At 39.5% G+C, this 12,447-nt stretch overlaps 1 protein-coding gene across 1 annotated transcript in view; it reads right to left on the bottom strand.

The window, feature by feature from the left end:
* LOC126473133 (WD repeat-containing protein 75) overlaps nt 1-12,447 on the bottom strand; it is a 195,330-nt gene that overhangs the window by 170,238 nt on the left and 12,645 nt on the right. The window contains exon 2 of the mRNA XM_050099988.1: nt 5,133-5,334. Coding sequence (XP_049955945.1) covers nt 5,133-5,334 — 202 coding nt within the window. The remainder of the gene's footprint in view (nt 1-5,132; nt 5,335-12,447) is intronic.

The following is a 12,447-nucleotide window of genomic DNA, read 5'->3' as shown; positions in this document are numbered from 1 at the left end:
TCCACAACTGAGTGTCATAGTGGAGTTGGATAATCAACCACTTCAGCTGTAAATACTTTTATTGGTTCAGATCACGGCAGTTTCAGGCAGTTATATGACAGCTTCAGACTAAAAGATTGCAAAAGGGAAAGTGAAGAAGCTACAATAAAAAACTGTATAAGCCCTAAGACTTCTTGTTATAATAATAGTGGGATTCACTGCCCGAAGAAAAATGGAGACAAATACTAAAAGAATATCACCAAACAACATAAATACATAACTGAGTAGAAGATGGTTACACATACATGGTCACAGTATACAATAAGGTAAAATCAATGTACTTGGGCATAAATAGTGGGAGTGCCCAATCACCTGTTAAAAATGGTGTAAAATACAAAATTTTACAAATAATAAAGCCACAAATGAACCAACAGCAGCAAGCTGGTTAAAAATAAAATAAGCATAACAATGTTAAGTTTCCTTGCAGGAAAAATAGTACCAATTAGGTGGCTGAACTAATAAAGCTATTTACAACTGAAGCAGTTGATTATCTGACGCCACCAAAACATTAATAGTTACCAGCAAGTACTGGCTGATCACAGAAAAATCCAATATAAATAAAGGAAAAAGCACACGCCTTGGGCAGTTTAGAGAAATTACAGAAAATTTAAATCTAGATTGCCTGATATCGATTTGAATAAGTGTAGTTCTGAATCCAAATTAAATATGCTTAAACATGACCTTGAGAGAAGAGATTTTGTAACCAGCAAGTATACAATGATTGCCATGAGTAGTACATAAGAGTCTTGTACATTGTGAAATGGACAAACTGGGAACATCTGAGAAATTTTGGACCAGACTGACCACATTAATGGAAAGTGTACAAGGTGACCTTATAGGGATACATGAGAAAGAGTCTGGGTTAACAACAGAGATGAGAACTAAGCATATATCTGCATTACAACAAAAAGCATGATATTTCAGATGATCACAATCATGCATTTCCATGGAGACAGACAGTGACTACACAGGTTACAACAGGAAGAGCAACTTGACAAAATAGGAAAATGAAACTAGAATGGAGGTTGGAATAATAAAGTGCTGCAATGGAAGGCGTGAGATAAACACAATGAATGGAAAATTATAAACAGTTCTCAAAACACACCACTATGGAATGGAAATGAAAGGTCTGAAAAAATACAATTAATTTAGAAAAAAAAAGAAAATGAGTGACAAAAACAAAGGTGAAGATGGGAACTTGTGTGCAAATTTTAATCATTTTTGGAGAGAAAACCCAAGAACTAAAAGAAAAGTAAGGGTAGCATTAGAGAGAAAACACACAACATAACTCTGGGAAACAAACATTTGCAGATAAACCAAATGGTGAAGAATTGCATTATGTACTGAGTTGTTATCAGCCTTCCAGTTAGTCTTCCTCTTTAATGTCTGATCCTTATGAAGATCCTCATCCTCACTTGTAAGTAAATTATAGTTGACCTTGTAAATTTGATGAAGATGAGAAAGCGAGAGGGAAAAAAATCTTTGACAGAGAGCACAAAATGTCAGAGGCAGGTAATAACACTACTGAATTTGAAACAGAATAAAAATGATAATTCCCTAGTACATAGAAATTTAAAAGTCATAGTCAAGTCCAGCTAGTACATTGTTATTGGTCAGCATCCTGCAAGTCTGTGGGAAGATAGTAGTTCCACTGGTTTCAGTTCTCTCTTGCACTATGTGGTGACCATGGAAGTTGTTTATGGACAAATTTCTCACACCAATAATAAATAGTTATGCTTTCAACCTCAGGTACATTTATAAGTAACTACTATTCTGACAGGTCAAACAAAAATAATTAAGTATAAAAATGGGCAAAGAAATATAATTAAACTAATCCAAAACAAGTAAAGCACAACTTCATAGAACCACTGACAGACTTCACATGATTTTTACCTAACACCCACAGAATGAGTGATAGCATGCCTGTAAAATGTAAAGCTGTCAAATATCCAAAAATCTGGGGTGGGGGAAAGTGGACTTGCCTTTCAAAGACATCTGACACTGTGCTGCTTGAGGCTTTCCCAATGGGGGTTGCAACTGTGGCTAGCTGTTGTGGATGGCTAATTTGGACACTGATTCACTAAAAAAAAGTGCAGGTGCCAAGAGGCAAGGTTATAATGCCATCACAGGAGACAGAGACACCCAATGTCCTCTGTCGGAGATGTGAATCACAGACTCCGCATGTGTGGTGCAGGAAAGTTTGACCTCAAATTGCAGCCTCAGTGAATGGCACAGGCATACTGTTGGTGTCAGGCTTTACTGTTCTGCCTTTGGTTCCCCATCTGGTGTTACATCACTGAATTCATTTGTCTGCAGCCGACGATTCCTTAGTGCCAGCAGTGCTAGTTCCCATGCTTTGCAGAGTTGGAAATAGGAGCCTCTGTTAATGAAGTTGTTAGCTATACATATTTTCGCTGCTTCTATGGTGACAGAGTTCCAGTATGAGGCTCTCTTTAAATCATTACATGCTCCTTATCAAGACAGTGTTCAGCAACAGCAGGTTTTTCTGCCTGACTTAGTCTTTAAAAGTGTGACACATTTGACCAATGTATGATTTTCCACAATGACAAAGTAAGTCAAGTATTACTGGTCTCCTTAGATTTAGGTTATCATGCACTTGAGCCACAGGGTGGAAGACAGAGTTCACACACTGTTTCTTGAACAACCTGCTGATCTTAAAGAACTCACTGCCAGCACAAGGCAGGAAAACAATTCCAGTGGATTTCTAAGTTTCTTCTGGCTGTTTTTGAGATCTAATGTATGCTGGTCAAAATGTATTGTGAATCTGTTTATCAGAGTACCTGAACAGAGGTGTCCAAGTGATGCTGGCGAGTTCTCCACATCTGGATAACTTGAGACCTATGAACGAGGTTCCATAACATACTTTTGAGTTGGGATGAGTGATGAAAGCTCATATCTTGTAAAAACAGGTTGGTGTGTATTGGTTTATGAAACACTTCATGACCCAGACAGCCATCACCTTTTTTGTGAAGCATGGTATCCAGAAATGGGTGATCTCCAATGTTTCCCACTTCCGTGATGAAGAAGATGCTTTGAGGAAGGGAGTTAAAGCATTCTAAAAATGAAGGAAGTATTGCTGCCCCTCATGTCTGTGCCACAAAAGTATAGTACACGTATCTCCAAAAACATTTAGGTTTCAAAACTGATGACCGTAGTGCTTTGTCCTGAAGTCTCCCATAAAAAGGTTAGCTACTTTGAAAGAGAAACTCGTAGCAACATCATCAGTTTGCTCGAAATATTTGTCACTAAATAAAAGTAAGTCAAAGTACACATATATTTGAAAAGATGTTGGATTTGCTCTTGCAGATAAGCTCCTACAAGTTGCAATGAACTCACCAGAGGAACTTGTGTGAGCAAGAAAACCACATGGAAACTCACTAAAATGCCGGTTGGTTCAATATATAAGTTCTCAAGTTGCTGTATAAAATCTTCTGGATTTCAAAATACGATGTTCACAACTTTAGAGCTTAAATGAGAAGCCAGATGTTTTGTTAAGAAGTATTTTAGGGCTCCTATACAGCTCACAATGGCGGAAAGCAAAACTCCTGCTTTACGTTTCTTTGGTGGGCCACAAAGTTTTGGTGAATCTGGTCTTGTGGTATGAAACTCTTTTTCTGAAGGTCAGGAAACTTGTTGCTTTTGAGAGAAGATGTCTCTCATTGTGTTGCTTCCATTGGATCATTCTGGATTGACAATATGCTGAATCCTGGATTAAATCCATCATCTTGCCAAGATAAGATCTGCAGGCAGGCAAGCAGTGGCATTACCCATGTTAGCAGTTAAATTACTGTTTCTGTGTCTGCTCTTAGATATCAGAACACTTTTCTCTCATCAGTGATGCCCGCACCCAACCATCACTAAGGAGAGACAAGTGCTCCAAGCTTTAAGAGACACAGCTTGTAGAGACATAGCATGTAGAGACATAGCATGTAGAAATAGAGAACTCCAGTATACTGGTTTTCCGGCCTTATACTGGCTGTGTTCCTTTCAAGACTGCCAGGTGCTTCATGAAACACCACATAAAATGTCTATTCCATCCAGCAGTGCAGGCACAGACAGTACTGGGTTCTATAAAAGATGACCTAAGACTAAGAAGACTTGGAATATATTAGATCTCTTGTCAGTGTTGAAAATTGTACACTGGTCAGACATATTGCACCACAAAAGAGAGGTGCGATAAATGCAGGTGTCACACCCAACCAATTTGATATTAGAGACAGCATTAATTACAGGGAGACTGAGATCCTCTTGTCCACCTCCACATATTGGGAGTCTGTCACTAAAGAAGCAGCTGAAATATGTAAAACCACCAACTTCATTAACAGTAATACAGGCTTTCAGCTCAGCAAAGCACTGGAACCAGCACTGGTGGCACTAAAGAAACATCAGCTACAGACAAACGAATTCTGAGGGATAATACTGATGGGAAATTAAAGTCAGAATAGCTAAGCTGAGAACCAACACCTTGCTCATGCAGATTCGCTGTGGTCTGTGGCTTTCTGATGACATGCACTTGGAGTCCATGACTTGCTTCTCTAACAGGAGGTTCTAAATGTCAACATCTCCTGCAGTGATGTTATAGCCCCACTCTAACAAAAAGCCATAGCAGTTAGACACAGTCACACCTGAAGGTGATGAGCAGCTTCCTCAGGGAATTATTGTGCAGTTTATACAATAATATCCGAAGTTATGCACAAGAACTTTTCACATACATCTGACACTGTCCACACGAAAATGAAGACATACTGAACAGAGGTGTTAAGGGGGATGAAACTTTCCTTCACAATTGCCATTCTGATTAAAACTGGCTTTGGTCTTCCTCTCCCAGCCAGAAATTTTACATTTATTGTTCTGAAATCGAGGATGTGTCCCACTAGTACATCAGCAAAAGTAAGTGAGACAATAAAAAGCACAGCATCTTGATAAAAGTCAGGTTATATAAACAAAAATAACAATTACTGGAATAAAAATAAATAAATAAACATAGCTCGAAGTTAAGAGGAATCAACACTGCTAGTCAAATTAACCTTAACACTAGCATGTGATGCTCACACAGACTTCTCTTCACTCACCAGTTTTCGCTTTTGTTCAGCAGTCCTCCAGTTCCATTCAATTAATTCACCTGTTTGTGAACAGGCAACAATATGATCAGAATTGTCTGGATTCAACACAACACCAACTGCTCTTGACTTCAATCCTTCGTAGCTGTCAATCAGTTCACCCGTCTGAACACTATATGAGCGGATGACTGGCCCCCAGACAACAAAGAGTATCCTGCAACAGCAACCAAAAAATTAACATAAAAAAGCAACAATAAAAATTCATAGAGGGCTTTGAATTGCCTCTTATGTATTGGGGTAGTGGGAGCAATAGAAACAACTTCTCTATAATTTGTCCTCTATAAAATTTACAATATTACAATGCCAATTTATAAAATAAAATACATGGAACATTATATACAGTATAATAAAATATTATACAGTCTTCGCTTCATATCTCATTCTTCCAGAAGTCCACATATGCCCTTGCTACTTCGCTGCATGTCATCAGGTCTTGTGCCGCGCATGCTCTTGGATGGTTTACTAGCGGACATTGAAAGAGGTGGTTCATGGTATGGATGTTCCCACACAGACATAAAGCACTTTCACTAATTCCCCACTTGTGCAGATTTTAGTTACATCTGCCAATTCCTGAATGGAGCCTGTTCAGGGATTTCCCTATCTGCCACTCAAGTTCCACACCTGGTGCCAGCACTTCCTCAGAATCGTGGGGATATTCTCGTTGTTCATGCCACAGTCTCTTTCTAGAAGTTTTTGGTAAATCTGTGAGTTGTTCGGCTGAGTGGAGAAAATACTTCTTGACGTAAGGCACTTTGGTACCATTTGGGACCCATGTAGCAGATGACATTGATCTTGAACCTGTTTTGTTCATTCAGTTCTGCTCTGCATTGAACGTCAGACATTTGGCAGAGCAATTGCTCATAAGGAGTATAGGTGTTCTACTCTTGTTGGCTTAAGACAGCCAGTAATATGTCTACACGTCTGGTTCATGACAGTGTCCAGTTTGTTTGTGTGGCATGACTGCTCCCAAATAGGACTTTCAAACTCAGCAGCAGAGTAACTAGAGTGCCATTGCGGTGGTGCATAAAACTTTTGGATTAGCTCCCCATTTTGATGTTGTTATCTTGCCAAGTAAGTTATTCCGTGGCTGGACTTTTGCCCTGCTCCCCTCAATGTGCCGCTTGAATGACAGTGTCCTATCAAGAGTAACTCCCAAGTACACTGGGAAAGGGCAGTGTGTTAATCTTGTGTCATTCCACCAAACATTCAGTTCTCGCTTTGCCTCTCTGTTGTTAAGATGGAATAAGCAAGTCTGGGTCTTACTTGGATTGGGTTTCAACTGATTTTTATTGTAACAGTTGGTGAGATTTTCCAGGGTCTCAGCTAGTATTTCCTCAATATCCTTATACTTTGATGCCTGAACTGCTATTGCCCTATCATCAGCATAAATGAAAGATCTTGACCAGGGACTAATAGGCTGGTCATTTGTATAAATATTGAATAACATGGTGACAAGAACACTGCCCTGGGGAAGCCCATTTTTTTGTAGTCACCATCTGCTCTTGTTACCCTGGAATTCAACAAAATATCTTCTGTTAAATATAAATGATTTGCTTACAGCAGTTAACTGAGGGCTTTTTATTATTTTTTGCTCTTTCGCAATGAGATTTCTGAGGTTGATCGTATCATATGCTGCCGCCAAATCTATAAACACCACCCCTGTAGCTAGTCTTGCCCTCAAACAGCCCTTTGAATCTGTTTAGATTTGCAAGTTGTACACAACAGAGAGATCAACCGATAACTCTTAGGATCTTCTAGGTCCTTACCAGGCTTAAGAATTGCAATTATTTTTGCCTGCCTGCAGATTTTAGGGATTCGTCGAGTTGCCCAACAGCAGTTCACAAACTCCAACAGCCACAATTTAGAGCAAACACCAAGATGTATCAGCTGTTCATTTTTAATATCATCTATGCCTGCGGCCTAACCAATCTTTAAACTTTTGATTGCTTCGTTCGGTTCTGATAATATAAATGTGAGATCGAGTGTTTCATTATTTTCTTCTTGGGAAGCATTTAGTTTTCTCATATGCCCTTTCTTCAGTCTGTGTTCCGCTTTACCGTTTTTCAGCAACTGGGAGGCTATTTGGTTTGCTATAACACCAACAAAGCCTGGTGTACCTGACCTGCAATATACCATCTAGCTTTTTGAGCAGCCTCCATGCTTTCCGACTACCGTGGGTCATATTATACAGTGTGTTGCCACTTCTGTCTTCTATTTTCAATCATTGTTGTTACGACTTCTTTGCTCACCTCCATTGTTTCTGGGGGAAAAAGGGTTGGCGTCATAGAGATCACAATACGTTTCGTATTTCTCTTTTGTCTCTCCGCAGTAGCCTGGAATGTGATTTTCTACATCCTCTTGGTATACTCTGCCATGCACAGTATTTTAAAGCTTTAACAAACTGGTGTAGTTTACTGGTAGAGGTTGAAGAAATGAAAGTTTGTTGTCTACTCCTTTAGAGAAAGCTTCCCAGTTAGCTTTTTGGAAATTAAATCTGTTTCGAACTGGAAACTTTGTTGGTTGTATCACTGGGTTGATTTTGCAGAGTACTGGCCGGTGCTGGGACTTTAGGATGGAATTCAATACGAGTTTTTGGATTATGCTTACAAGAGTATTGCTAGTGAAACATAGATCTGGATTATAGCCTCTTTTCCATCTGCCGCTGTTGAATGATGGAGGCTGTTTTGAATCGTGGATCAAATGGAGCTTGTTGTTTTCAGCCCACTGTTCCACTAGTTCCCCATCTTTGTTAGTTTGTGTACATCCCCAGACCACATTGTGACTGTTGAAGTCTCCCATTATTATGTCTGGTATATCCTTGTTCTTCCCCAATGGTGTACTGAACTGATATGATGGCTGAAAACGTGTAATGTTTGCTGGTGACATAAGCTACAAATAAAGGGCCCAAACTGAACTTGCCAGATACAGTCTACTACTTGGTCACAGTTTAAGTCTTTAATCTCCTAATGACTCGTATTATGCAATTTCAAACAAGCAAAAATGACCTGTTAGTGTCAGAAGCAGACATCAATGGTCATACACTAAGAGAAACATTCTGAGTAACTTTTCTTGTAGTCCAGTTCGATAATAAGTTAAATGGATTCAACACACGAGATAAAATAAATGTGAAGTACAGCTTGGTATGCTTTGGGTTTTAAGTATCTCCTATCATCATGACATAGATATACAGGTATTGGCTTATTTTGTACATTTTCATTCCCAGTTGTCGCGTGGAATATCTTTTGGGGCAATGTGTGTGAAGCTAATAAAGTTCTTATTCAGCAGACGCAAGCAGCCAGAATATTATGTAAAGCAGATAATCAAACACTAATCAAATATCTTGCATGACCTCTTTAAGGGTCTTAAAACTATTACACTCAAGCTGCTGTAAACTCATTCCTTATCATTATTTGTTGCTGATAATAAAAATCACCCTTATATGCCATAGACCTTGATGAGGTGGGATGACTTCCGAGCCTCAATAATACAGCAAGCTGTACAGTACCCGTAAGCACAAAAGGACGGGTTTCTGTGCAAAGGCCAGGCAAATCTGTGATATCTGAAGACAGGCATCAGTATTGTACACAGTTGCAGAGGCAACAGCCTGGATGAATGCTTAATCTGTCCTTGTAACATACAGTCAACATGACTGTCTTATGCTGGTTTAGTGAATGGCTGAAACCAAGGGGAAACAAAAGCTTTTATTTCTCCTGAGGCCATGCAGTTCTACTGTATGGCATAATGATGGTAAATTATTCCAGGGGTAAAACTGTAAGCCGTTCAGATCTCAAGGCAGGGACTACTCAGGGTGATATCATCATCAGGAAAAATAAGAGAGGTAGACTGAATAACTAATGAGAAGATACAAGACCAAATTGTGGAAAAAATACATATATGGCACAACCTGGTTGAAAGAAGGGATTGGTTGATAGGACACATCCTGAGGCACCAACGAATCATCAATTTGGTAATGGAAGGTAAAAATTGTAAAGGGAGAACACAGCTCAACACATCAAGCAGTTACAAATTGCCGTACATTGTAGCAGTTATGCAATAATGAAGATATTTGCACCAGATAGACTAGCATAGACTGCTGTATCAAACTAGTATCAAGAATGAAGAAAACAACAATAATAACAATAAATTTCAGCTGAATTGAAGCCTGCACAATCACAGTACAAGACAAAAAAAATAATTTTTTGCCTCTATGCGCAAGGTTCAGAATCGACTTACGTATTCTGGTGCCAAGGTCTTCACCAGGCTCCCATCTAACATAAAAAACTCCTCAATCTGAAGATTAGTTTGAACTCCGAAGTGCTTCAATGAAGCAGGAAACTGGGATTCCCTTTCAATTCAAATGATAATTTCAAAAAAATTACATTAGTCATGTTTACAAATTATCTAATTATTTAGATTCAGTGATTGAAATTTCCAGTTAGCTGCACGCCAAGTAACAGAGTTCACTGTAAATCTGGATGACAAACAGAAATGCACTGTAAATAACCCTCTTTTGTTATAGATGTAAGTAACAATTTCCTTTGAAAAATAACAAAGATTTCATGTAAATATTAAGCCACCAGTAGAAGTCTGTTCTACTCTAGCAGACGATTGGCAGGAAACAGCGAAATGGCAGTTTGCATCCAGGGCTTGCTGTTTTTTGGATCAAGATGCTGATGCCAGATGGTGGTTCTCTAGTAGCTGCTCAACTATATTGTTGTACCAGGGCCTTGAGGAACTTCACACAGCTTCATGAACTGTGACTGATAACAACCAGGCCATTGGCAATTTGTAGCCATTCTATCTGTTCATGCCATTAGGACTTTAATTATTTTAATAATATGTCTTATTTTCTGCTGCAGTGTCTGTGGCAGCAGGGCAACTACACAGACTTGATGGGTCAGCCACACTCCAGGTGGTGCTCAGCTATTGCTGATGTGCTGTTTTGTCCCAGTCACGTGCAACATTTACACATCAAGTTCCCAATTTCATCAACTGCCATAACTGTATGAATTTTAGTAAATGCCTGCAATATGGGGAGCATCTACAGAATCCGTTGGGATTTCAACAGATCTCAAATCCTGTGGTTACTCTTAAATACTGCATTAATGTCACAGTGCCTTGTCTACAAACTTGCTGACATCTGCCACTTAAGGTGAGTGAGTAACACAGACTTGTTCTCTCACCACTTATGTGCTTAGTATTTGCAGTATCCTTACAGCTAATAGTAGGCTTTTATTACTGTATCCATTTTCCTGGAATGTTGACCAGAGGTTGGAATGTCAATGTACAATACAGTGTTCTTTCGTGCTAGATGATGGCGTGACTCAGCATGCAATTTTGTGAGAAGTGTCAGCAGTGTTCTTGAAATGCTCACCTTCTCTACATTTTTTGGACTGTGGATAGACAGCACAACACAGCTGAATAGCCACTGAGAGAAAATGTTGAGCAAAAATGTAGACTCTGCTATTTAGAGCGCTCAGTCAAAGGTGTCAGATAGTAACAATGAGAAATGTGCATTCTGCTGTCAACTCAGTCATTTTGTACGGCATTCCTCTCTAGGAGCCAAACATAAGAGATTATTATAGTGGTATAAATGTAAGGTGTAAGGTGGCAGGTGATGTGCAGTAACAAGGCGCACTGTACCACATAACGCTACAACCAATCGGCATCATTCTGCTGTGACTGTTTGTAGAACGCACTTCTGAGTGTGCACGGAACATTCAGCATCATTTTTCATGATGAAAGAGAAATACCAATGTCAGCCGCATGAGGGCACAGAAAAAATTTAATGGCCACAAGTGAAAATTTGTGGCAGACTGGGGCTCAAACCTGAATTTTCTGCTTTAAGTGAGTGATTACCTTAACCACTTTGGATATCTGAGCACACTTCATGTCAACTACAAATTCTCATAAAGTGAAAAATCCAGGTTCATGTCCTGGTCTGGCACAAATTTTCACATGTCACTAATGAATTATTCCAATACCTTCATGCAGCTGACGTCAGTATTTCAAACAATGGAAAATACGGGATGGAATGTAACAATATTATGAAAAGGAAAGTTGCTACTAACCACACAGGAAAGATGTTGAGTCACAGATATGCACAACAAAAAGATTGTCACGAGTAAGCTTTGGGCCAGCAAAGCCTTCTTCAAAACTAAATGACACACCCACCCACACAACTCACTAACACATGACTGCAGTCTCTGGCAACTAAAGCCACACTGTCAGTATGGCAGCAGCAGTGGCAGTGTGGCTTCAGTTGTCAGATACGGCAGTCGTGAGTGTGTGTGTGTGGGGGGGGGGGGGGGGGGGGGGGGGGAACATTTTTTACGAATGCCTTGATGGCGAAAGCTTTATTGTGAGTAGCAACTTTCCTTTTCATAATAGTGTGACAGTATTTGTCTTCCATCTCATACCATGGAATCATGAATGTCCAAACGAACAGATGCCACCCACATAACAGTAATCATTTTTCATGTTAGTTCACATATGGCAAAGATACATAAGGCAATCATGACAAATATTACATTAAGAAACAATGAGAGTTTTCCAAAGCTATGAATTTTTCCAAGGAGAGTCAGAAGCACAAACAGTGACCAATGGTGAGACTCAGCCTAGTTTTGGCAGTTAAAAGGCCATGGAGTGTGGGGCACGGGAACAAAGACAAAGAGCACACTGGTGATACTGCAAAGTCTTCTCCATAACTCTACACACAAGGCATAATGCAGCCTTCTCCTTACTTATGCACCACTAAAGTTATGAGAAAAACAAATGTGGAAACCAGTTTCATTTCCACCTAACGCAGCAACAAAGACAGTTTTCAAAGAATGGAGAATATTGACAATCCCATGCAATTATGTTTCAGGGAGAATGTCACCAATGTACTACTCCAGCATTGTATGAATGAGTTGTCTCTACGTGATGTGACTGAATAAAATCTTTTTGGGTTTCCAGCCATGTCAGCTGGTTATACATCAATGAGCTATCATCAGAATGCTCCTTGACTAAAGACACCTGCCTGAGAAATAGATGCTGTGGTACTAGTTATGACACTGTTGACGTTCAGTCCATTGACATATAAGACAATGTTTTTGTCCCGTGTATGCTGTGCCTGCTTTAACCATGCTATGGTCAGCAGCGATGGCCAATAGCTAATCAACAGCTCAAACAAACGAGTACATACACTCTATTTCCCAGTGTACTATAAAACCAGAAACTTTAGACATATTGTAAATTACCAGAGAATGCCTCAACTTAAGTCTGT

This window comes from Schistocerca serialis, chromosome 4 (genome assembly GCF_023864345.2).
Source record: "Schistocerca serialis cubense isolate TAMUIC-IGC-003099 chromosome 4, iqSchSeri2.2, whole genome shotgun sequence".
NCBI classification, from domain to species: Eukaryota; Metazoa; Arthropoda; class Insecta; order Orthoptera; family Acrididae; genus Schistocerca; species Schistocerca serialis.
This window is presented reverse-complemented; position numbering and strand designations above follow the sequence as displayed.